At 33.4% G+C, this 27,355-nt stretch overlaps 1 protein-coding gene across 1 annotated transcript; it reads right to left on the reverse strand.

Annotated features, from left to right (window-relative positions):
• Positions 1-733: 733 nt before the first annotated feature.
• Positions 734-7,758, reverse strand: LOC126688579 (protein NRT1/ PTR FAMILY 5.2-like). The gene is made up of 4 exons (XM_050383323.1): positions 7,560-7,758; positions 5,453-5,670; positions 2,396-2,961; positions 734-1,838 (listed from the first exon to the last, which is right to left on the reverse strand). Exons 1-4 carry the CDS (start codon positions 7,672-7,674, stop codon positions 980-982), a joined length of 1,758 nt encoding a protein of 585 aa, XP_050239280.1. The 5' UTR covers positions 7,675-7,758; the 3' UTR covers positions 734-979.
• Between the last annotated feature and the right edge of the window lie 19,597 nt (positions 7,759-27,355).

The raw sequence follows: 27,355 nt of genomic DNA on the forward strand, positions 1-27,355 counted from the left end.
CTCCCATACTTCTCTACGGCCCCATTAGATAACTTTATCACCTTCGGCGTCCACTCACCATAAATGCTTTTGCTGGATGAGTCCTTGCCGTCTTAGTCCCTCTCAACTCAATCTCTCTCTCTCTCTCTCTCTCTCTCTCTCTCTCAAACTGAGTCCTCGCCGTCTTAGTTCTCGTCGTCTTAGTATCCATGTTTTCTTTTTCTTTTTTTCTTTTTTTTTTTTAGATTTTTCTTATTTTCTTTAATTTCGAATTAAAAAAAAAAAATGCAAAACGATGTCGTTTCAAGAGTTCTAACGGCAGCCACTAACTGAGTTCTAACAGAGTCCTACATTGACAAAAATTGAAAGTTAGAGGACTAAAATGACAAAACTGAAAATTAGAAGACTGAAACAAAAAAATATAAAAGTTAGAGAGTCAATTTTGCATTTTTTCTTATATTTTATTTATTTAAATAAATTAGTGTGGATTAAGATTAGTTTTATTGATAGATTATATGAAGTTTATATTTATCGTTTTCTACTTGAAACTCTTGTCTTGTATAAATTCAAATGTTGATGATGAATAAAGAAAATTCATCAATCAAAATTATTAAGTTGCATATTGTTAGCCGGTCTAAGATGAAGGTCTGAACTCGTTCGATCAAAGTATTCTATTTATTAACAAATGTTGATAATGAATAAAGAAACTTCATCATTCAAAAGGTGGGGAGTTCAAGACAAACACTTGTGGTCATTCGGACAACTGTATTTCATTCTTCTTTCTATTAAACAAAGTGTGAACATTAAATTCTCCCCAGTCAGGTAAACGAAAATCAGAAATACGCTATCTTTAACTACCATCACCAGAAAGCTATAACAACAATAGGAACTCTAGAATATGGAATAGCCTGTCCACAAAGATAGCTAGCTGTTTAATAGAACTATCAGAAAGTAGACTATCAGCTTTGACTTCTGTATGATTTTTATTATTCTCCATCCCTCAGTCTCTAATTTCCGTCATTCCCTTCAATTCTTCTGTAAGCACTTTTATAGAATCCGAAACTTCAGCCTTATACACATAGTACTTAATTACAAACAAGAAGAAAATAAAGTTTAGGAAGTTCAGTACCGCAAAAAATGCATAATAATAGTCAAGATGAGAAGCATTCAGATCATTTAGAATCCATCCTTGGTGACCATGTTCCTTGGTTATGTGGGAAACTGTTGAAAGAAGGAAACTACTCAGAAAGTTTCCAATTCCTAGGGTAGTCATGGAATAGGAAGTCCCAAGACTCTTCATGCTTTCTGGTGCCTGGTCATAGAAGAACTCAATCTTGGCAACCTCTAAAAATGCATCTGCTGTTCCCATAAGCACGAACTGAGGGAGCAAAATGAATATGGTTAAAGGAACTTGTCCTCCATTTTCAACTAGCCCATGTTCCTTAGCCACACTTAGTCTATATCTCTCAGTTAGAGATGCGACTGCCATTATCAAAATGTGGATGGCAAGCCCAATTCCCATTCTTTGAAGGAGAGTGATACCTCTAGGATTTTTAGTCCACTTTTGCATAATCCTGACAAAGAACCGGTCATAGAGCACCACAGAGATAAGCATGGAAATGGTTACAAATCCAGCTAAACTTGCTGGGGGGATTTTGAAGCTGCCCATGGCTCTATCAAGAGTAGTACCTTGCTTGACGAAAAGGGTGTTGATCTGAGCAACCATTGTGCTCGGTACAAAGGTGGCAACCAAGATGGGAATCATTCGTAGCATTTGTTTGGTCTCCTCAACTTGTGTAACTGTGCACAGCATCCATGGATTCGTTGAGCCGGTTTTCACAGATGCCTTGGTAAGCAGGCTGATTGAGTGCAACATTAAGTAAGATTAGGACAAATGCAGAAGATTATTGCATCTCAAGTTTAGGAGAGGTTAAACTCAACAGCTAGACTTAGGATTAATGTAAAATGCCACTTTAACTATGTTGGAGGGATGGCCAAAATTGTTTAGATAAATTATTCTGTTAAGCTCTCCAACAAACAATGTTATAAACACAACAAATTTCACAACTTGTTAAGCTGGCATATTACTACAAAATCACTTTCATTGAAACTATACACCAATTATAATTTGTCACTTCACCAGTTGTAAAATTTGTTGTGTCATTAGACTTAATGTGTAAGCTCTCTATCAAAAATTACCTAATTAGTGAGTTTTTTTTTTTTTTCTTTGTTTTTATAAACGCCTAATTAGTGAGTTAGGGTAGAATTTAGGGTCACCTTTATCTTTTCTTGTCTTGTTTATATACATTCCTCTTATTTTCTTTTTCTCACAAGCGAGCCTTTAATTTCTTCTCCATTGTGATAGACAAGAACAATGTAGCCAATTGATACAAGTAAACGTTTAGGAAATACATACCTCATAGTTGGTGTGGAATCAATCCTGTACTTTCCTTTCTTTGCATACTCTTCCAATTCAAGCTCATAGAGCTCTTTAATATCATTAGGGATAGTCACCCTCCATTTCCTTATAGCTGCAACTACAACCCTTGACATCCTTGTGAAGGGACTCCCTGTGGGCACCTTGTGTCTATAGAAGGGTGTGCCAGCCACAAAGATGGCAATAGATATTGCTAGTCCAAGGGTTGGAAGCCCATACCCTAAAGTCCATCCTACATTGTCTTGTACATACACAAGAACTGTATTGGCAAAGAGGGTCCCAAAGAAGATACTGAACATCCACCAATTGAAGAAGGAAAGCTTATGACCCTTCTCTTTGGGGTTAAACTCATCAAATTGGTCTGCACCAATGGTGGAGATGTTTGGCTTGGTTCCTCCTGTTCCCACGGCCAAGGTATATAGTGCACCATAAAACACTGCAAGGTGTAAGGTAGATGCTTTCTTACAGTTTCCCACGATGACTTCATTGCATGGAGGCGGTTTTAGACTATTCAGTGAAACCGACAATGTTAATAGTATCATTCCCTGTCAATATATAGTTAACACCAATTCAGCCACATAAAATTTCCACAATTTGAACAAAAATGTTCTTTCTCCGTGCATGATTGCCGTTGGGTGTTTTGCATACAAAGATAATAAAAAACCAAAAATTAAAAGGTCAAAACTACTATCAATTTTATTATTAAAGATTTACAAGTTGATATTAATAAATATGATTGATGACATTTAAAAAAAAATATAATCAATAAATTTTTTAATTATATATAAATTATTAAAAGATTAAATTCACAACTTCCTAATTATTTAAACAACAATCAATAATTTAATATTTTTTTTAATCAAAATAAGAGGTCTTAAATTCAATCAATGTTTCTACCTTATCTTCTATTTAAAAAAGAATTCAACCCACTCAAAGCAGCTCACACGTAAAGAGAGGAGCGTTACTAAAAAATCGATAATTTATCATTTGTGTGTGTGACTGAAAAGCTATCCATAACAATTTATAAAGTGAGAAAGTCAATACTTGGCAAAGCACAAATATTACACAAGGCCTGATTTTTGCATTGGATTGGGTGAGCACCAAAGGTAACAGGTAGATTTGTTAACAAATAAATAAATAAGATAAAATAAAAAGTGACAGGTACTGGCAACTGGTTTAATATAGATCTCCATTACCAACAAGATTAGGCCAAGTTGGCCATGACCCACCATATTATATTTGAAAAATATTTTTTTTAAAATCCTTTATATTAAAATTCAAATTCTATACATATGGTACAGTAGCGATGATAGCCCCCCTATTAATTATATGATATTTATTTAAAAAATTGTGATCCTAAAGTTAAAATCTCTCTGTTTAGGTAAACTGTGGTGGTTATCCTACACGTGACTTTTTCAAACTTCTTAAAATCCGTGTTTATATTTGTTAGGTATAACCTTTCATCTTTCAGCCACAAAAAAAAAAAAAAAAAAAAAAAAAAAAAAAAAAAAAAAAAAAAAAACCTTTTATATAGTTTGCACAAGCCTCTCCATTTTATAGTTTTTTTTTACCCATTTCTTTTTCAAATTCCCACCAACCCAGCCAACTTAATTTCTTTCTTTTTGTTCTCTCAACCCACTTGCTCACAAATATCTATCCTTGATTCATTAAATTCGGTTTCTAGAAGGCAATAAAAGTAAAATTATTAGAGGAATTGAGTCAAGACACATGATGGGAACGCAGTTCCGTAAATTGGACTAATTAGACCCGTAAATTGGACTTATTAGACTCAACATGACAACCGTCAAGTCTTAAATTGGACTTATCCTGTAAAGATAGATTTACATATCTCATACTAACTTATTTGTTAAATATAATATAAAAAATATAATTTTTCAATAATTTTTATTCTAAGTGTTTGGATACGCTTATTTTACTGAAATTGAAAATTTATTACTAAAAATACTATAAATAAAAGTAAAAATTAATTGAAATAGTGCAGTGAGATCTATGAATAGTACCAAAAAGTAATGAATAGTTCCAAAAATTATATGAACAGTAACATAAGACCCACCAAATTTTAAGTAAAACGCAATCCGGCAAAAAAAAATTTGTCAACTTATTTTACTATTTAGTTTATTTTTGTTACTATTTAGTTTATCTTTGTTACTATTTATAGGTCCCACTGCACTCTTTGATACAATTCATGAGTCTTATTATACTATTTCAACTAACTTTTACTTTTATCTACAGTATTTTTAATAAAAAGTTTTCATTTCAATAAAATAAGAAGATCTCAAACGACCCTAAATGAACGATAAGAAACTAAAAATTAATTTATTTTCAAAAATAGCTTTGTTATTAAATAAATAATTAAAAATAAAAATAAAAATAAATACCTACTTAGACAAAAATCAAAAACTACTAAAAGTTTTTGTCAAAACGAGAACAGTCCAGATGTGATCTACAAAACCCGTGGTCCACTTTCTAAACAACCGATATTATTAGGAGAAAAAAGAATAGCACAGCCTTATCAATAGAGTGATGATGAGAACTGACAAGTTTCACAAACTACTGTGCATACGTTATAACAATAGACTTCCAAGTCAATCATTCATATTCCATGCATGGACAAAATAGACTTCTTTGCTAATGCTTATAGCCTTATACGGTTTTCTAGAAGAGAAAAATCATAGCTGTGTAGTAGTATTGAAAATTTAGACAGGAAATGTCATAGCTAGGTAAGCATCCCTTTGGATTAAAGATAAAGATTTTGAGGAGTTCAGCCTCTATATATATATATATATATATTGTCACAATTTAATACAAATCTTTGACAAGCTAGAAATTCAATGTTAAGTTTATCATCTTTGACTTGACTAAACTTCTAAAACACGAGTCAGGGACTCACTACGGCTCGATTAAGTCGTGCAAGTAATAGCTCTTATCTACTCAATCAGGTATATCAAGACAGGTAATTAAGTGAAAATGAAACAAATCAAAGGATTTATATTCGTAAAATGAATGATGCGTTACCGAGAGATAAATCATGCATGCGATAATAAACGTCCAATATCGGCCAAGATGAGCATCAGCAATGTAAGCACCCAAGATTGGAGTAATCCAAATGGTGCCAACCCAATTGGTGACATTGTTGGCAGAGGTGACCGTGCCCTGATGGAGCTTATTTGTTAAATATACGATCAGGTTGGAGGATATACCATAATAGGCCATGCGTTCAAAAACCTCATACACTGCACGGTTAAGTCAAAAGAAGAAATAAATAAATAAAAGGTCACCAATGGTAGCTGCCGACTAACACTGTACAATGATTAGATTGGAGCTTGCAGGTGCTTAAAACCAAAAAGACAAAGAAAACCTTATGCAAAATTAGGCGGATTAATTAGGAGTTTTGAGTTGTTATTAGACTAGTACAATTTTTATTTCATAATTCTTGCCATGACTCTAATATTAAAAAAAATGTGAATAATTGTTCATAAAAAAAAAAAATGTGAATAATTGTTCATCACTTTCTCATCTATCTATTATTTTTTTCTTCACCATTCATAATTTGCTACATATTAGAGTAAAAAATTATGACCCAAAAACCTGTGGCCATAAATTTTCTCATTATTAGATTTTTTTTATAAAAAAAAAGAAAAAAGAAAATAGTAATACTTATTTAAACACATAAACACAAAAATAATATATAGAGTTTTTTAAATAGATTTATAATACATTATATAATCAAAGTATCATTACAAAATGGTCTAACTTTTGTAGCTACAGCTTGAGATTATAAGGACTAAAACTCTAACACACACAATCAATTAAAATAGAGAAGCAAATCTTAAAAATACCTAAAAAAATTAATATGATAATAAAATAAAATAAGTAATTAAGCTGATATGAATGATCTAAATATAAATTAAAAGATATCAGAAGATTTTATTCTTTTTAGATAAATGATTACTCCATGTTTACCAAAAAAAAAAAAAAAGAAAAGAAAAAAAAAGATAAATGATTACATGGAAGGTGTTATTTATGACATACGAGTTGTGGGAAAGTGATCGGTTGGTGTCTATAGTCAATGCAAAATTGTAAATAGGTACGGATTGACATGTGGACATCATTAATTTACGTGATGAGAGAGACAGAGAGACAGAGAGAGAGAGAGAGAGAGAGAGAGAAAACTCGTCGCCTAAGACTCTCTCAGCCAGTCTAAGGAAAGGATAATATTAATCTTTTTAGGCCTCACGTTATCTTTGAGTTCTGAATTTAGTTCTCCTAATCGAGACTTTAGTTTAGAAGCACCTTCGAGATTCATCTATATAACTATTATGTGTATATAATATTTTCAAAAAAAAAAAAAAAAAACTTAAAACTTCGAAATATTCATTTGGGAAACTTTTAATGATTGAAAAATATGCATGATGAGCTCATTTAAAGAAAGAAGATGGGAATATGCCAACTAAACTTTATTTTTCTATAACTTGATTGTTGAAACATTAATGGGAAGGAAGACTTCTAACCAGCTGAGTCTCTTAGTAAAGGAGAGCAGGACTTAAGGACGAACTCTCTTTCTCTTATTTATGACTAGCAAAGAAGAAATTAAGACAACTTTTAAAAAATAAAAAAAGAAAAGAAGAAGAAAGTGAGACGGAATAGTCAGAATAGAAAGTCCATCTTCCTCTATAGGATGCAAAAAAACTAATTGCTGTTGAACTTTCAAGGCTTTATCAAGAAAATATTGGGTCAGATCAAACACAGCAATAGCCATGAATTATCTAAGCTATTCCAATAACAATTAATCTACTCCATCAGAAGTGAGATGTTTCTCAAATGGAGCTAAATTAGTGATTAAAGAAATCTCATAATCTAATTTTAAGTTCTAATAACCCATGTAAAGGGCATGCTAGCTAACTTTCTAAATAAATAGATATACCCACTCACTTACCACCAGAGAATTAAAAAAAAAATACAGGCATCCCAAGTTTCGAGGAGCCATTGCAAGTGAGACAGACACAATAAACTTAAAAAGTTCAGTGGCCTTGTAAAGTAAAGGTATGTAGGAGTGGATTGTGGATAAAACACAAATCTAAGGTTCAATCTTTTAGAGATAGAGAGGAGACAGAGAGTTTACCAACGACAAACCAGCAAGCTTTCCATCCACCTCTCTTGGATCTAAGGACTGGGTTCCCTTTCAGATCCACTGTCCCATCCTGAGTGTATTCATCTATTGCTTCTTCCAGAGCCATGCTTTTTTTCTAACACACTCTCTTTCCACAGTGGTGAGAGCTTTGCTTCGCTACTAAAGTGTCAATCCCAACCTTAATTTATAGTACTTTCACAGACCGAATAATAGGCCATACCGGTTGACTTGCAAGTTGCATTTTAACAGCCTCCCCGGGTCCCACCCCACCCCCCCCCCCCCCCCCCCGGCGGGCCCCCAGCGGGCGGGAAATATATATATATATATATATATATATATATTTTAATGGCTTTACATGTTTCTTTTTTTTAATAATAAACCAGTAAATTAGATATGCGATGCACGGTATGCGATGCACGGATAATGTTATAATGTTTTATGTAAAATAGTTTTGAAAAATATTGTATATGTATTATAGCATACTTGGTGTGTGTTTGGGTTGAAATTATTTCTACCCGTGTCTGCTTTTCTAGCGTTTCAGTGGTTTCATGCCCTTTTTTTTTTTTTCACGCGTTTCAACTTTAGGAGACAACTAGCACTATTTATGCACTGTTGATCACTGCTCACGTGTTATTCATGCACTGCTCACGTGTTATTCATGCACTGCTCACGAGACTCACAACCACTTTATTCAAAAATAAATAAAAATAGGTCTCACGGCACTATTTACACATTTAAAAATTATTTTGTTACAGTGTTTTCAATTTTCAATTTTCAGCAAAATAAATTATGTCCAAATGGACCCTTGTTATAGAACTTTATTAGTAATGAGTTTATCATAAAAAGCAACAATTATAGCTTGCACACACATATCCATTATAATTATTCAATTGAAGTAATGAAAAAAAAAAAAAAAAAAAACCAACAACAACAACAACAACTTTCGGGAAATATTATAAAATAAAAATTGATATAGAATGTCTATTTCTCCTTAATTCTAAAACAAAATATATATATCAAACACTCATAATCAATCATATCATTTACAAAACCCACAAATTCACAACGTTCAACCTTAATATCAAACTTGTAATCGCTATTGTAACTCAATATAAAATGCAAGCCCCTCTTCCTTGGTTGTAGTCAACTTATATGGGTTAGGATTAGATGAAACAACAATGTTAAAGCTAGGTAGGTGTCGTGGAAAGAATGAAGGTAAATGACATCGTTTTTGGTCTGTGTGTATTTGACATAGGATGACATGAAGGGCTATGGATAGGTATATATAAAGAAGTAGAAGTGCAAAAGGTGAAAATTGTAAATTAAAATGTAAAGAGTTTTGTGTGTATGTGTGAGAGATAAAAAGTTTTGAAATATTAAATCAAAGGATACACATATCCATTATAATTATTCAATAGAAGTAATGAGGAAAAAAAAAGAGAAAAAACAACAACAACAACAACAACTTTGGAGAAATATTATAAAATAAAAGTTGATATAGAATGTATCTCTCTACTTAATTCTAAAACAAAATACACATCCCAAATACCCACAATCAATTACATCATTTACAAAACCCGCAAATTCACAATGTCCAACCTTAACATCAAAATTGTAATCGTCGTTGTCACTTAATATAAAATGCAAGCAGCAAGCCCCTCTTCTTTGGTTGTAGTCAACTCATACAAGTTAGAATTAGATGAAACAACAATGTTAGAGTTAGGTAGGTGTCGTCAAAAGAATGAAAGTAAATGACATCATTCTTGGTCTGTGTGTATGTGCATGAAAGGCTATGGATAGGTATATATAAAGGAGTAGAAGTGCAAGATGTGAAAATTGTGAATCAAAATGCAAAGAGTTTTGTGTGTATGTGTAAGAGATGAAAAGTTTTGAACCATTGAATCAAAGGATATAAAGATTTTTTTTTTTTTATTAGAAAAGTCTTAAAATATTGAACCAAATGAAACAAAAGTTATTTAGATTTTTGCTGAAAGTATATTAAAGTATACTTGTACTTTGAAAATGTGAGAAAGTGCAGGAAAAATGTAAGGTTTTAAAAAGTTGTATATAAAAGCTTTAAAAAAAAATAAAATAAAATAAAAAAAGAGCTAAAAACTCAGGTTTCATTTGGAAGTTCATAAGTTAATGGAATGGAATTGAAATGAATAATCATAAAGGAATGGAATGAAATGTGATGTGATGTATTTAAGTAAGGGAAAGAAATGAAAAAGAAATGTATGGAATGAAATTAAGTAATCTTGTTTGGATGTTTTAAAATAAATAAATAAAAATAAATTGAATGTAAGTAACCTTGTTTGGGAGTAGCATAGAGGGAAATGAATGGAATCATTTTATTACAATATTACTATTAGACCTTTATTTTAAAATAAATGGTTGAATATATAGAGGTATTTTGAGAGTTTTATTAAAAAATTCATTAAATCTAATTTCATTTCCAATTCCTCCCAATTTTGGGGAGAATCAAAATTTAAGGTTTTAAGGGAGTAGAGAGGAATGAGTTTTTTCTCCTATCCATTACATTCCCTCCCACTTAAACTCCCAAATAAGAAAATGAATTTTCCATTCCCTCTATTAAAAAATTAAAATGTAATTTTTCATTAAAAAAAAAAAAAGACTAAAATGCAAAACTGACCTTCTAAATTTCACATTTTGTCATTTCAATCCTCTAACTTTGGTTTCGGTCAATTCAGTCATTTAAGTTTCAAAAGTGTTTCAATTCAGGCCTTCCACTAACTTCTGTTAATGCTAACCATTAAGTGAATTTTTTTTTCTTCAGTTTTTTATATTAAATGTAGAAAACTAATTTAATTTTTTTTTAAATTAAGAAATCCCAGAACACACAACAAACCTAACACACGAATAACAAAAAATTTCTTTACATTGATCACAACCAAAAATGGTATCCAAACAAACCTAAAATTTCAATATACAAATTCAGAACAAAGCACAGCAAACAATGATCTAACATCAACCATCAATAACACATACAATTTATAAGTTTGCTACCCACAAACAATGATTATTTATTCAACAATGAAACAATGTTTCTGGGTTTTTCTTTTTTTGTGGTTCATTTGGTTTTTACAAAAAAAAAAAAAAAAAAAAAAAAAAATCAGAAATAAGAAAAGATTTGACTAAAAACTAAACTTGAAAACCCAAATCAAATAAGAGAGAGAAGAATCCAAGGACACCCATATTTGATTGGAGCGAAAGAATCCAACGTCCCAGAGCAGATTGGAGAGAGAGCTTAACCAGGTTGTTCACCAAATCCAAAAGACTTTGAAACCAACCAAACACAATAGCCCAGGCATGGGTTGGAACTCCAACGAGGGTTTGATGAGAAAATGTAGAGAGATGGAGATTGGCCTAGTCAAACCGAGTTAAGAGAAAGACAACCCCCGCCAAGCAACAATAGTTGGCAGTGAGTGGTGAGGAGTGAAGAGCAGCTAACCTTGGTGGTTGGCCATGAACGAAGCTTGGAAAGGAGCTCCTTGGGTCTAGCCTAGAGAGAGTGGCTAGGGGAACAACGTCGTCTGCTGAGCCCTTAGTTTTTTTTTTTTTTTTTTAATTAACATTTTTTAGTTTTTTTAAATTAAGAAATTAAAAAAAAAAATCAAAATTGCGTCGTTTTGGTTAGTAAATAACAGTACTTAACAAAAAACTAACGGGGGACTGAATTGACAAAACTTGAAATTTAGAGGGCTAAAGTGACAAAATTGAAACTTAAAGGACTGAAATGACAAAAGGTGAAACTTAGAAAGTCAGTTTTGCATTTTAGCCTAAAAATATATATATGGGAAAATGTAAATGACCTAATTTTTTACTCCCCACTCCAAAATTTTGTCTTTGGCTGTGGATTTTTCTCGAGTTGTCATTAAGACATGCTAGCTATCAAAAAATATTTTTATAGTGAGTTTTAATTAACTCAATTGTCAAAGTTTATTTTGTCAAATAAAAGATCTATGTTCGAATTCTGCCTACATCAAAAATCAATTGGTGTCTTGATTTGAAAATAAAAATTATTTATCACGAAACAAATGAGATAGATTCAAATCCTAACATATCTATAATAAAAAAAAGGTATAAATAAATAGAAGCATTCTAATAGCTTTTAACTGGAAGGTGCTCTTTGGTACCCTTGGCCGTGTGGAAGAAAATAAGATTGTAAAAGAGTCAAATAAAATCTAGTGTTGTAATTTTTGAATTGATTTATACTTATATTTAGAACACAAGACGACCTCAAACCTATTAATTATCAAACTATATAAAATGTTTAAGTTGGTTCATTTCTTTGTAGAATAATCTGAGTTTGTTCACAAGTTACTTAATTAATTTATCTTTTTCCCAAATATAGTAACCAACATAAACAAAAAATTTACCCCTTCACAAGTCTATTCAAATAATTAATAGTAGAGATTAAATTATTTGAGTTACTTAGATAAAAACGATTTTCATGTATGAACTTAAAAATTTTGATTTAACAACTCTTTTATTGCATAATTTACTTTATGTTATCTTTATATTACAATAGTAATTTGATATCTTTTGATTTAATTACAAATTTATACAATTCAATCTTAGACATTATAAGTTTATATATATATATAAACATATAATATTATACTATACTTAATACGAGTTAACGAAATTTTATATTGTAATTTTATCCTTGACTATATATGTTACTAGAATGAATCCAAGTTTTTAAGACAACGCACTTTGAAAAAAAAAAATTTTTGAGCAAATGATTTACCCTGCTATGGGCCCACCCATCGCGAACAGTGATTAGTCTCTAGTTGAAAGTTTTGAGGAAACACTGTGAGAAACCAAAAAATATGTACATATTATCATGAAGGGCAAAACTTAGGTACAGTACTTAAGTGCTGTTCTTTAGGTTTCCCTCTTAAGATTTTGCCGTGTGGATTTTTCCTTGTGAGATGGAAGCATATTTTTTAATTAAGTAGCAACATGGCTAAATCTTTAGAAAAGAACTTAAGAAAAATCATCTAAGATATTGTGCCTAAATTTTTTTTTCCTATCTACACCATTTTTTTTTTTTTTGAGAAACCTGCACAATTGTCCTTACATTGAGGTATAATGGAGAGATTCTAGCATATTTATTTCCTCACCAAAAAAAAAAGGAAAAAAAATGCTTATATAGTTTGTTACTTTGTCGTCCTACTAATTAAATTTATTGTGGGATCCACAATTCATATGAGAGGGGGGAGTACGCATTTATGGTACTCCGGGAGTACCTAATAATTTTCTGGGTGTTAGGCTTAATTCTTTTTAGGATAAACGGCTCAGTTTTAGGCTTAATTAAAGTAATATATGTTTTTCTCAAAAAAAAGTAATATATGTTTAAAAAATCTTCTCAAAAAAAATGTTAAAAAAAGAGCAATAATAGTACAAGTTTTACTGCATTAATCTTACAAATTAATGTGTTAGGGTCACTAATTATAAATGGGCAATTCAAATATTCATTTATGATGTGTATGATTGAAATTCACCAATCACATTTATTGACATTTCAATTGGCAAGTTTTATGTAATAAGATTTGTAGTCTCTTTAGGATTTTCCTATAAAATAAGAAACCATTGTGATAGGAACTACAAACTCTGCATGCTCAATATTTGGGAAGGGTTGGCTAAGCGTGTTCCTAAGGCCTTATAATCTCCATAAAATTCTAAATTCGAGACCTTTTGTCAGTATCTTAAAGTCACCCTTAAGGAATTCCTACATATAATAATTCATCGTGCATGTTTGTATTTTGTTTTTCAAAAAAAGATGGGTAATTGCATCACATTACTTAAAAAAGTATATTGTGTATAGTATAACTTACCCAACCCTCTCTTAAAATTAATATACCATGATTTTTTAATAGAGTTTCTAGTGTGCCTTTAAGGTTAGAACTTCATTCTCTTTCCCTTATATGTATGTGTTTGTTTCTTAAAACAAATAAATAAATAAATAAAAACAAAACAAAACCAACAAAAAAATTATTTTGATTTCATTGGGTTGGTGTGTATGCATGCCAATATTCTTTACATTTTTTTAAAAATGATATTAACCACTGCGCACGCACTTTTGGCATGATGGTCACCCCATAAGTACAAAGTTCTTGAGGGGTAAGGGTTGGGGTTCAAGTAAGAGAGTTTCATATATATATATATACACTTAGATTAGATTAGAATAAAATTTTTATTTTGTATAAAAAAAAAAGTAGAAAAAAGAAAAAAGGGTAAAATATTATTTTGGTCCTAAACTTTATCAAAAGTTTGTTTTTCATCCCTAAACTTTAAGAAGTTTATTTTTTATCCCTAACTATTAAAAAGTTCATATTTTGTCTATAAACTATTGAAAATGTTTTATTTATATCCTTAAACTTTACCAAAGTTTGTTTTCATCTCTAAACTATTTAAAATGGTTTTTTTTTTTCATTCCTATTTTTTGTCTCTAAACTATTGAAAACACTCTTTACAAAGTTTAGGGATGAAGAAAGAATTTTTTAAATTTAGAGACAAAAAACAAACTTTTAATAAAGATTAGGGGCCAAAATAGTCTTTTACCCAAGAAATAAAGAATGTCTTACTCTTCATTGATGTGTAACTTCCTAGACAATCTATTTAATACAAGAACTCACTTTAGCTAGTAATTTGAGAAATTGTAAATAATTTTTTTCAATTAAAAAAAAGTTAAACGATTTTTTTTTTCTTAAACAAACATACACGCAAGGAAAAGGGAAAGCACTTAATATATATATATATATATATATATATAACTTTAGGGAAATTACACTTTACCACCCTAAATTATATAACAGATTACATTTTATACTCTAAACTATTTGAATGCACACTTTGCACCCTAAACTATTACATTTATCACAGTTTGCACTCCGGTGTTACTTTTGTTGTTATATTAGATGGAATTCTACTGTATATGACAAGCACATGCATCTTGCTTAGGTGGAACAAATTTAAAAGACCGAAACATCCTTCATGCCATTGATGACTTCAAATTTACTTGTAAGATGAATATCATTTTTTGTAAAAGACAAACAAAAGAAGTATCGAATGCTAATTACATATCTAGTCATACCACTGGAGAAAGCAAACACATAAAAACAAAATAGGGGTATGAAAAACAATTGTCCCTTTGGACAGGCTCAGCCACCCCATGTTTAAAATGCATAACACCACCTACGAACCACCAAAGCCAATTCTTCTCATGCACCCAAATTTGACAAGTCGTGTATAATTCACATTGCTTCACCACACAATCCCTACTGGTTGGCCATTTATGGGTTTCATATAATCTTTTGGCAGTGGAATGAAGCAAAAGAAGCATGTCTCAGGTGGTCCTTTCTGCCAACTGCATATTAAAATTAAGCTAATTTCTCAATCCGCCCCCTTCTATTTGAACATGTTGATACCGAATATAAACCAAGATAATGTCTTTGCTAGGGTATCATCTGACTTAAACATGCCAATATCTCATAAACCTCCTCCATTTGATGGTATGATCTACGGCAGAAACTGAGTGGGGTTTCAATTTGGGGAAAAAAATTGGAGTTTCAGGTTTTTTTTTTTTTGGGTGGAGAGAGAGAGAGAGAGAGATTTAAGAAGGTTCCGATTTGGGATGGTGGAGCAATGGTGGAACTGGAGCTATTTCTAAATTGGGGATTTAGGGTTTACAAGAATCTAAATTTTGGGAGAGACAGCACGCACGCGAGATAGAGAGAGATGTGGAAAAAATTGGCTTTTGTTTTAATTGATTTTGAAGAAGAGTTTTTCTGTCTTTTAAGTTTGTTCCATCTAAGCTGGATGCATGTGCTTATGACATGCAGCAAGATTCTATCTAATATAACAGTAGAAGTAACATCGAGGTGCAAAGTGTGATAAGTGTGATAGTATAGAGTACAAAGTGAGCATTCGAATAGTTTAGGCTTTAGGGTGTAAAGTATAATCTGGTATATAGTTTATGGTGATAAAATGTAATTTCCCCTAAAACCTTTTAGAATTTTTGACAATAAAGAGTATTTTTTGAAACTTATATATTTCATCAATCACAATTTATCACTTGCTATGAATTTTTTATTTTTATGAAATAATCAAATTTTAAATTTATCTTAAAATTTAAACACAACACACATCATAAGCGTAGAACATTTAGTGAGCGTTTGGATAGCAATGAATCTCACATCTGCGTTTTGTATTGCGTTTTCTTTTTCTTTTTTTCTTTTTTTTTGTCAACTGCAACAGGGGACAGTGGCTACTGTGCCGCACTTTTCCTACTTTTTCGTCACTTTTATCAGTCATGTGGGTCCCGTGAACAGTGCACAGGATTCACAAATATCACTTTTCAACAACTTTTTCATTAAAAATAGGTCCCACAGTACTATTTACACATTTAAAAATTATTTTGCTACAGTGTTTTTAGTTTTAGTTTTCAGTTTCAACAAAAAAAAGCTTAATCCAAATGGACCCTTATAATCAAGGCAGGCCCTAGACCTAGGCCAATTAGGACATTGCCTAGGGCCCCCCCTATTAGAGAAAAGCCCCAAATTTTTTTTGGGGGGGGGGGGGGGGGTGGGGGCAATTGTTTTTTTTTTAATAAATACTTTTGGAAGATATTAAAAAATATATAGTTTACATTTTTTTTTTCACTATTAGGAAGACCAAAGAATTAAGTAATGCTAAAGATAGAGATAAGAAAATTTTAAAAAATTAATAATAATAAAAAAATAAGTCTTACCCCAACCCTTGCCTCTCATACCCTACAATCACTTATATTTGTGGAGTGACCACTGAGCCAAGGGTGCACGGTAGTCTACATAACTTTTATAATTTAATGTGACAATGAATATGATAAGTGGACTTCAACAAACTATTGAATGCATTTTTTAATGAATTTTTGTGATTGGTGATATATTTTGGTAATTCTCATGTTGTAAATTTTATAATATCTCTAACATTTTTGTAAGTCTTATGTCGTTGATCACATTTGTTACAACATCAATTTATAGTAAAATTTGTTGTAATTTTATCATTTTCTCAAAAAAAAATCATATTAAAAAGTAAAAAATTAATTTTTTTTATAAAAATTATTATATAAAATGCTAGTTATATATTATTTATATGAAAACATAAAAGCCTCGTATGAGGATATCGCCTTAAGCCTCCAAAATGTTGAGGCCGGCTCTGTTTATAATTGGTTGGAAGAATTGTACTCCTACAGTCATGGGAATTCAATATATATATATATATATATATATTTTTTTTTTTTTTTAAAACATGGGAATTCAATATTTGAACGGTCAACTGTGCGACTTGAGAATTGGAGATGTGGACCATATTTGAATTTGAAAGAGACGGAGCACATGGTAACAAGTAACAATCCATTAAGCTTTGACCAACAAGGCCGGTTCACACCCTCCGCAGCAATCATATTTTTTGACGTCTTTTTTAAAGTGACGCTTCTTTTTGACCAGACTACCACAGCTTCTAGATGCCGTAAAGGTGACAATTATGTTAATGTTATCCTTACCTCCACTTTTTTTAATTTTTTACACCCAACACATTGTTTGCAAATCAAGTGACTCAACAGGAAGAGTGTTACATTCATAATATTTTTATAATATTTTTACAATAAATTAAAGATGTTAAATTTTTATTAGTATTAATTTGAACAAACTATTGATATTACCTTTTTACTTACTAATAATAGTCGGTAACAAATAACAATTTGTCATTTAAGGTTTATTGTGAAAATATTTTGACCATGGTATTTTTCTATAATTAATTTTACTAAGTCTTATATTTTAAGTGTTATCTTCTTGTGTTTCAAACAAAAAACATTTAAGTTCAAATTCTTCCTCTCCAATTATTAATTAAAAAAATGTTAGAATAATGTGACCCAACATGATATTTTATGATGTCTCTATTATCAATAATTAATTATTCAAAATTTCTTGTGAAATTTTGCAATAACTTTATGATGTAAAATATTGGTATATTGAAATAAGTCTACATGATTTTGTAGACTAAGATTATGAATGCATTCATTATAGTCCTTGATTTGACCATATCCATCATGATGTAGCATATTCTTATAGGTACACTGTTAGACCATGATAGACAATAAGGGCTAGTCTTTCGATGGTTAGTGCATAATAATCTCGGCAGTCCTTCTGTAATGAGCTAGATTCATGCACATTGAGCATTGACATTAATAAATCTATCGTGTCATTGCCAGTAACTTGGCCTCCTATAAAAAGTGTTGTCATTATAGTGATTTTTGATATGAACGATAGATGAATCCGTGTGTTAGTATGGAGTTACAAAAGTAATGACACGTTAATGAATCCATGTGTTGTTAAAAATGTTGTGAATGTAGCACTTTTTTTTTGCATAATAATTTTATTTTTAGTTGTAGTTGGTTCCAATATGAAATTTTATTATTTTATTTTGACCTATAAGAAATTAACACCTCAACAATTGTGAAAATATTGTACCAATTTGTTGTGTTAATATTTTATTATTTTGTGAAACATTGCAAATTGAACGAACCAAAAATAATGTAGCAAAACTATTGTAACTTTACACATTAAAAAAAAAAAAAAAAAAAAAAAAGTGGTTGGTGAAACAATGCTTGTTGAACAAACCAAAATTACTGTAGTTTGCATTCGCTCTATTTATATATAGATAATATAATATAAAACGAAACCAAAAAAAAAAAAAAAAAAAATTGTTGTACTTGAGAAGAAAAAAATCCATCTCACCAGATTGGTGAAATGTCTTTGTGGGGCCCAATAGTTTGTGGGTCCGGCCCGCTCGCTTATGGGGAGTCCCCAGACTCCAAACTGAAGGAGGCCAAGGCCCAAGCTCAAAAATAGTAAGCCCAAAGTGGCCCGAAGATACAGCCGAGGACAGCTTAGTCCTCAGCAGGCCCAAGATCCCTTTGACGAAAGTGGAATACAAGCAAACTTAAAAGATCAAAAAATATCTCGGGGAAATAGTCCTTAATACCCTTCATTGATATGACATTGCACCTAATAGAACCGGATTCCCAGGCTTTATTGACCATCTCCCACAATTTCGAGATTAGACTGATGGGACAAATATCTGTCCTGGAAAGGTCGACCCTACACGTGGACGAGGGACAACGAACGTAGGCTAGTATAAAAGAAAACGTAAGGTAACAAAGTAAAGGATCCTCATCTGACTCCCTGGGGAAAAACTTCAGGGATGAGAATGACAGGACAATATAAGTACTCCTCCACAAAAAACCCACCTCCGGGTAAACGGAGAAAGGCATCAGTGCTGCTCGGACATGATCCAAGGAGTCCAATCCCTCAATTTATAAAGTTATTGGGCTTGGATATCCGGACTAAAGCTTTTTCTTGTCTAGGTTTATCTAAAGCCCGGCCTGTACTAACGCCCCGTAACCCAACGTTAGCCTTTCAAGTCCACGCTCTACAAATATTATTGTGAGGGATCTTTCACGTGCGAGCCCAACATCACCGTCGGGCCACTACAGAATCGTTCCCCTACAATTGGCGCCGTCTGTGGGAAGGCTTGCGCGTTGGCACGGGTGGCGCATGAGTCAGCTCTCTAGCAAGCAGAGATTCACGAGTTTTTCCCATCTCCGGCGACGTGCAGTCGTTGCTCCGCCATAAGCTTCTGCTAGGGGCTACGCCTTGCACTGCTAACGGCGCGGGCAGCTCTAGGGGCTTCTGGCCTCGAGCCAACTCTCCCCTCCCTGGCCTAGGGGCTAACCTTCGAAAAATAAATAAGTACAGAGAAAAGACTACTAAAAAAGAAATCTTACAAGTTTTGGACAGAACCAAGGCATTACATGGTCCTCGGACCCAAGCCTATGGAGAAACCAAGTACAAAAAAGAAATCTTACAAGTTTTGGACAGAACCAAGGCATTGCATGGTCCTCGGACCCAAGCCTATGGGGAAACCAAGTACAAAAAAGAAATCTTACAAGTTTTGGACAGAACCAAGGCATTGCATGGTCCTCGGACCCAAGTCTATGGAGAAACCAAGTACAAAAAAGAAATCTTACAAGTTTTGGACAGAACCAAGGCATTGCATGGTCCTCGGACCCAAGCCTATGGGGAAACCAAGTACAAAAAAGAAATCTTACAAGTTTTGGACAGAACCAAGGTATTGCATGGTCCTCGGACCCAAGCCTATGGGGAAACCAAGTACAAAAAAGAAATCTTACAAGTTTTGGACAGAACCAAGGCATTGCATGGTCCTCGGACCCAAGCCTATGGGGAAACCAAGTATAAAAAAGAAATCTTACAAGTTTTGGACAGAACCAAGGCATTGCATGGTCCTCGGACCCAAGCCTATGGGGAAACCAAGTACAAAAAAGAAATCTTACAGGTTTTGGACAGAACCAAGGCATTGCATGGTCCTCGGACCCAAGCCTATGGGGAAACCAAGTACAAAAAAGAAATCTTACAAGTTTTGGACAGAACCAAGGCATTGCATGGTCCTCGGACCCAAGCCTATGGGGAAACCAAGTACAAAAAAGAAATCTTACAGGTTTTGGACAGAACCAAGGCATTGCATGGTCCTCGGACCCAAGCCTATGGGGAAACCAAGTACAAAAAAGAAATCTTACAAGTTTTGGACAGAACCAAGGCATTGCATGGTCCTCGGACCCAAGCCTATGGGGAAACCAAGTACAAACAAGAGATCTTACAAGTTTTGGACAGAACCAAGGTATTGCATGATCCTCGGACCCAAGCCCATGGGGAAACCAAGTACACAAAATAAAAACCGTAAGTTTTGGACGGAACCTAGGCCTTGTATGGTCCTCGGACTCAAGCCTATTAGGAAACCAAGTACACAAAAGCACCATCGGAGTTCCCTACTTCCCAGTCGATTGCTCGGATGGATTATTTAGAGATTATCAGCCTTGGACGGTATTCACGCGCTTATCACAGAATATTCAACTGCTATCCCGGTTAGTTTCCCAAGTTTGATTTACTATGAATTATCGATATATTGCCTGATGGTATTGATAAATTGGAGTTAGTTAGATTATGTTTTAAGCTATCCTGCTCTAAATATTCTTGAAGAAACACACACATGAGGCACCCCCATTCACAAAGTAGTGTTGTCAAAGGAACAGTATCCAAAATAAGTAAAGAAATTTCCATTTTTATTAAAACAAAGAAATAGTACAGCGTACAATGAAAAGCTGTAATCAGTTTGTGTCAAAGTTCACTACATAACCCAAAAAGAAAGGAAGATACAAGAGAATAAAATAAAGCTGAGGAAGTAGATCAGAGGAGAGGTTGGCTACAGCTCCAAGACCTTATTCTTCCTCAATGCTTTCACATGCCCACAACTCAAACAGTAAAAGAGACCCAACTTGAGCCTAACACCGCAGAAGGAAGGATGCAGGGAGTTGGAAGTTGAGGGATTTTCTCTAAATATTCGCCTGCCGCAAAGCAGAGGCGCTGATGGCGGAAAATCTTTCTTCTGACATACCAAAATCCTGGCATGAACAGAACCTGCTTCGGATTTTGACTAAAAGAGGGAAAGACACCCTTCCCCCTCGATCGAAATGGAGCATTCTCCTGAACTTATGCTTCCTGTGCCCATACCTTACAATCTTGAGTCTCATGAGGACACGGTGCTTCTGTGGCGGAGAGAGCTCTTTCTTCCCAACCCTCGCCTTAAAACATGCTGTGCTAAGGGAGGATAGCACCAGATATGGGATTTATGATGTGGGAGAAAACTAAAGGACTGGAGCGTATATAAAGCAACTTTCTCTCCCTCCTGTTTATTTGAAAGGGTAAGGTGATGGCAGTCAACTCACGCAACATCCCAAGGTACGCTACAGACAAAACAGTTTTGGCTCAACTTCCAACATCAACTGCAACCACAAGATTAAAGAAGCCTCGTAAAGGCGCACCTCAATCATTGTGACATCAGAGAGTACCGCGTGGCCAGAGGTTGCAGAGATATCTTTTAATTCATGGGCTGAGTGGATTCGCGGCCCAGGCCCGCTTTGCGTGAGGGCCCAGATACTGTGGCCCACGCCAAGCAATAGCTGTTGCCGAGGACAACCCCTGCTCGGCGCCTTATGAAATGCCTGATGAAAGGGAGAATCTGAACTCGAAGAGTTTCGGACAGAACCTAGGACTTGTATGGTCCTCGGACTCAAGCCTATGGGGAAACCAAGGACATAAAAGTTTTGGACAGAACCTAGGGCTTGCATGGTCCTCGGACTCAAGTCTATGGGGAAGCCAAGTACATAAAAGAAAAAGCGTAAGTTTTAAATAAAACCCAGGCTTTGCGAAGTCCTCGGACTCAGGCCTTTTAGGAAATCAACTGCTCGGATGGAGAAGTTTCTCGGCTCAAATACGGGAAAAAGTTAAGGCCAGTGTGTTAAGAAGAGGGCGAAACGAACTGATGATCGTTAGCCTAAGGAAATTGTTCATTGGGAAGGTGACATGTCCTCGGATAACTACTTCTTACACCTTATCGAACACTTAGTCCCCATCTCGACTAATTTTAAGGTAAGTCTCGTTCCTCACTGGTCGGATTGTTATGTCGAATAATAATTTTGTTAAAGTTATTATGACGTCTTTTTATTAGCAAATATTTTGGCCTTAGTTGTCATTGGTTCAAATGCTATACTACTGTGCCGAGCAGAACTTGCAAATTTATTAAAACATATAAACAGAACATGCGAAATAGAATAACAGTAACTTTTATTAATATAAAAAATTATTACAACGTACAAAGAAGGGTTTAAGCAAGCCTATACAAAAAATGAACTGCTGAAGCAGTAATAACATCCGTAATACAGATAAGTAAACCGCCAGGTGTCCTTTAAACTCGCCTTCAAAGTCTCTCTAAAATCTCTGCCTCAGTACTGCTCATATCAGGAGAAGAACCTTATATAGAAAAGATGAAGGAGAAGGAAGAAGAATTGGAACACATGGAAGCACTTCAGCAAGCTCTTGTAACTGAGGAGTGCAAAGGAAAAAGAAGATGGAAGACATGAGCAGGAAGGAGGAGAAGAAGAGGGATGAAATGAAAAGAAAAGAAAGGAGCAAAAGAGGGAAAAGGGGAATCAAAGGATGGCGCCAGTGAACAAAGAGAGGAAGAAGCAAGGGCATTTAGTCCCTGCCTCAATCCTAACTCTTAGCACACTGGAGCCATATTAGGTATGCTCATGAGAGAGCGGGTGGAGATGATATTGAAGATTTTCGACTCAGTCACACCGGAAGTGAGATGTGACGAGTCCCTGCTTCGGATTTTGGCTAAAAGAATGGGGAGGCAAATCTTGAGTCTCCGCCACCCTTGCCCTGACCGAGTCATCTCAAGTTTTGTTAGGACATGGCGTTTCTGGGGAAGGAAGGGCTTATTCATGGCTGACTGCTATGATGGACACGTTATTGGATATGATATAACCAGAGGAAAGAAGTGAACTTGGGGAAGAGCCTGAGGGGTTCGAATATGAGAGAATCACCTTTTGTCTTCTCTCTTTATATAGGGGAGGAAGACAAGGGTACGTGACACGATTCTAATCCCCAAGGAAATCTGCAGATAAATGTACATCCGTTTCGTTCCTCACGCTGTCATTAACCGTTAGATCTGGGAGGTCTCGTAAAAGGAAGACATTAAAGGCGTGCTTCGAATAACCAAACGGCATAAACGCATCACGCGTAAATTGAGGGAAACGTCTTGTAGACCGGCGCATTCCTCAGGGAGGTGAAGAGTCGCCAACGTTGGTCAAGGGCTGAATTAAATGAACCGCAGTAAAGGCTTGGTATTATCAAAACCCACCTTTCCAACCAAGACGTTGGACAGCAGGGTTTTGAGGGGCTAATGTGGGGCTCAATAGTTTGTGGGTCCGGCCCGCTCGCTTATGGGGAGTCCCCAGACTCCAAATTGAAGGAGGCCAGTGCCTAAGCTCAAAAATAGTAAGCCCAAAGTGGCCCGAAGATACAGCCGAGGACAGCTTAGTCCTCGGCAGGCCCAAGATCCCTTTGACGAAAGTGGAATACAAGCAAACTTAAAAGATCAGAAAATATCTCGGGGAAATAGTCCTTAATATCCTTCATTGATATGACATTGCACCTAATAGAACCGAATTCCTAGGCTTTATTGACCATCTCCCACAATTTCGGGATTAGACTGATGGGACAAATATCTGTCCTGGAAAGGTCGACCCTACACGTGGACGAGGGACAACGAACGTAGGCTAGTATAAAAGAAAACGTAAGGTAACAAAGTAAAGGATCCTCATCTGACTCCCTGGGGAAAAACTTCAGGGATGAGAATGACAGGACAATATAAGTACTCCTCCACAAAAAACCCACCTCCGGGTAAACGGAGAAAGGCATCAGTGCTGCTCGGACATGATCCGAGGAGTCCAATCCCTCAATTTATAAAGTTATTGGGCTTGGATATCCGGACTAAAGCTTTTTCTTGTCTAGGTTTATCTAAAGCCCGGCCTGTACTAACGCCCCGTGACCCAACGTTAGCCTTTCAAGCCCACGCTCTACAAATATTATTGTGAGGGATCTTTCACGTGCGAGCCCAACATCACCGTCAGGCCGCTACAGAATCGTTCCCCTACAGCCTTGAATAAGTATGAAAAGTTTTTTAGTAGCATTAGAATGAGTCCAAAAACTTGAGTAAACCAAAACACTATTCCTAACTCTATTCCTAAGCCTATTGGAACTTTTAATATTTTATTTTGACTTGCAAAGAATTGATAGCTCAGCAGTCTTGAAAATATTGTGACGACAACAAGATATCTTAAAATTTTCACAAAAGAAATGTTTATGTACACGATATTTTCATAACAAATTATAAGTAGTAGGTTGTTATTGGTGGACAAAAAAGTAATTTTATTAGCAATTTTAGATTAGAACCAATAAAAATTTACCACTTATAGTTTGTTATGAAGGTGTTATAAAAAATGTTGTGGATGTAGCATTTTTTTTGCATAATAACTTTATTTTTAGTTGTAATTGGTTCCAATATGATATTTTATTATTTTATTTTGACCTATAAGAAATTAACACCTCAACAATTGTGAAAATGTTGTGTCAATTTGTTGTGTTAATATTTTATTATTTTGTGAAACATTGCAAATTGAACAAACCAAAGATAATGTGGCAAAACTATTGTAACTTTACGCATTCAAAGAAAAAAAAAAGTGACTGGTGAAACGGTGCAAGTTGAACAAACCAAAAATACTGTAACTTTAAGGCATTCACTCTTTTTATATATAAATAATATAATATAAAAAAAAAAGGTGTACTTGAGAAGAAAAAAAATCCATCTCACCAATTTCGCCAAATGCCTTGAATAAGTATGAAAAGTTTTTTAGTAGTATTAGAACGAGTCCAAAACTTGACTAAACCAAAACACTATTCCTAAGCCTATTGGCTCTTTTTATATTTTATTTTTACTTGTAAAGAATTGATAGGTTAGTAGTTTTGAAAATATTGTGACGAAAACAAGATCTCTTAAAATTTTCACAAAAAAAAATGTTATGTCCACGATATTTTCATAACAAATTATAAGTAGTACGTTATTACAAGTTGTTATTAGTGAAAAAAAAAAAGTAATTTCGTTAGCAAATTTAAATTAGAACCAATAACAATTTATCATCTATGATTTGTTATGAAAGTGTTGTGAAAAATGTTATGGATGTAGCACTTTTTTTTGCACAATAACTTTATTTTTAGTTGTGATTGGTTCCAATATCTATACTACTATATAAGGAGTTTCTCCTGTTTGAGATCTTCATTTTTTTTTTTTTTTTTTTGGTTCAAAAAAGCCCCTACTCCCCTATGTTTAATTAGAGACAAAATTAGAGGACAATCCAGTAAAAATACAACTCCAACTTCCACTAAAACATTGCCAAAAAAATAGGGTCACTTTCCTATTGATTTTCAAATTACTTTATTCACTTATAAATTAGATTCTCAAAATAAAAATTATATATAAAAAATAAAAACACAATTTTTTTTTTTTTGGCTACAAAATAAGACCACTAAAAAAAAGCCACATCGCACGCATGAAGTGCATATGATAAGACTAGTGATATTTTACTATTTTATTTTGACCTATAAGAAACCAACACCTCTACAATTGTGAAAATATTGTGCCAATTTGTTTTGTTAATATTTTATTATTTTGTGAAACATTGCGAATAGAACAAACCAAAATTAGTGTAGCTAAACTACCCTAACTTTATGCATTCAAAAAAAAAAAAAAAAAAAAGGGCCGGTGAAACAGTACAAGTTGAACAAACCAAAAATACTGTAGCTTCAAGCCATTCGCACTTTTTATATATAGCTAATATAATATAAAACAAATTGGTATACTTAAGAAGAAAAAAAAATCCATCTCACCAGATTGGCCAAATGCCTTGAATAAGTATGAAAGATTTTTTAGTAGTATTAGAATGAGTCCAAGAACTTGACTAAACCAAAACACTATTCCTAAGCCTATTGGTTCTTTTTATATAGTTAATATATATATATATTTCACTTGGTGGTTTCTTCAGAAAGTTAATTATGAATTACTAGAATTTTAAGTCTTAATTTAGCATTACAAGAAAATGTATTTTAAGTGACGAACTAAAAGTCCTGTTTTTCGTCACTAAGAACCTTTAGTGACGAAATTGGACTTTTAGTGACGAAATTCATTTCGTCACTGTAGCCCCGTCGCTAAAAGTCCTGGCAACGAAAAATTTCGTCACTAAAAGTCAGATTTGTTTTTAAAAAAAAAAAACCTTTTAGCGACGAAAACGTTTCGTCGTTAAATGTTTTCCTCGCTAAAAACAGTATTTAGTGACGAAAAAAATATTTCGTCACTAAAACCATTTCAGTTTATTAAATCATATTTAGTGATGAACAATTTCGTCACTAAAACTATTTTCGGGTACATATAGTGAAGAAAAAATTCGTCACAAAAACTATTTTTAAGAAAATTCAGACACATATAGTGACGAAAATTTTCGTCACTAAAACCATTTCTTACAAAATTCCGTTGCAATTAGTGACGAAATATTTCGTCACTAAAACAATTTTTTGTTGCCATATTTGTGACGAAAAAATTCGTCACTAAAACTTATTTTCTTTTTTATTATTTTCATGGCGTTGATATTAACTTGTAACCTGTCATTACATTATTAAAACCTCACATTTGATTAACACATTTATTTCAACAACACATTTATAAAAAATCGATCCATACATTCCACACATTTTGTGAGGGGTTTGTCTAAGCTCTTTTTTTGGTTTTTTTTTTTTTTTTTTTTGTAAATTACATATTTGATCCCTATCATTTATAACATATTTCAATTTGGTCTCTAACCTTTCAATTGTGTTAGTTTGGTCCTTAACAATTTAGTGTCATATCAATTTAGTCCCTGTTGTTACATCTTGGACGAAAATTAATGACATAGCAAATGGCTAAAATAAAATTTTAGTGTATTGTCACGTTAACAAAAGCTAATTTTTTATTTTGACCTTAGATGTGTCATCAATTTTCATTAAAAAAAAAACAGTAAGGACTAAATAGACATAGTACTGAAAGGTTAAAAACTAAATTGACACAATTGAAAGGTTAGAGACCAAATTCAAATATGGTGTATAGGATAGGGATCAAATATGTACTTTACTCTTTTTAAAAAATAATTTTAATTTATTTGGAGTTTGTATAAATTTACTTATTGGAAGATTTGATAGATTTTTATGGTG

The sequence above is a fragment of the Quercus robur genome, chromosome 6, assembly GCF_932294415.1.
Source record: "Quercus robur chromosome 6, dhQueRobu3.1, whole genome shotgun sequence".
Taxonomy (NCBI): domain Eukaryota; kingdom Viridiplantae; phylum Streptophyta; class Magnoliopsida; order Fagales; family Fagaceae; genus Quercus; species Quercus robur.

Bases quoted from the DNA above. Each gene is read 5' to 3' on its own strand.
- LOC126688579 (XM_050383323.1), bottom strand. From the start codon at position 7,674: ATGGCTCTGGAAGAAGCAATAGATGAATACACTCAGGATGGGACAGTG. The intron at 5,671-7,559 runs GTAAACTCTCTG...TTAACCGTGCAG, and splicing joins AGCTTGCTGGTTTGTCGTTG to TGTATGAGGTTTTTGAACGC. The intron at 2,962-5,452 runs GTAACGCATCAT...ATATATTGACAG, and splicing joins CATGCATGATTTATCTCTCG to GGAATGATACTATTAACATT.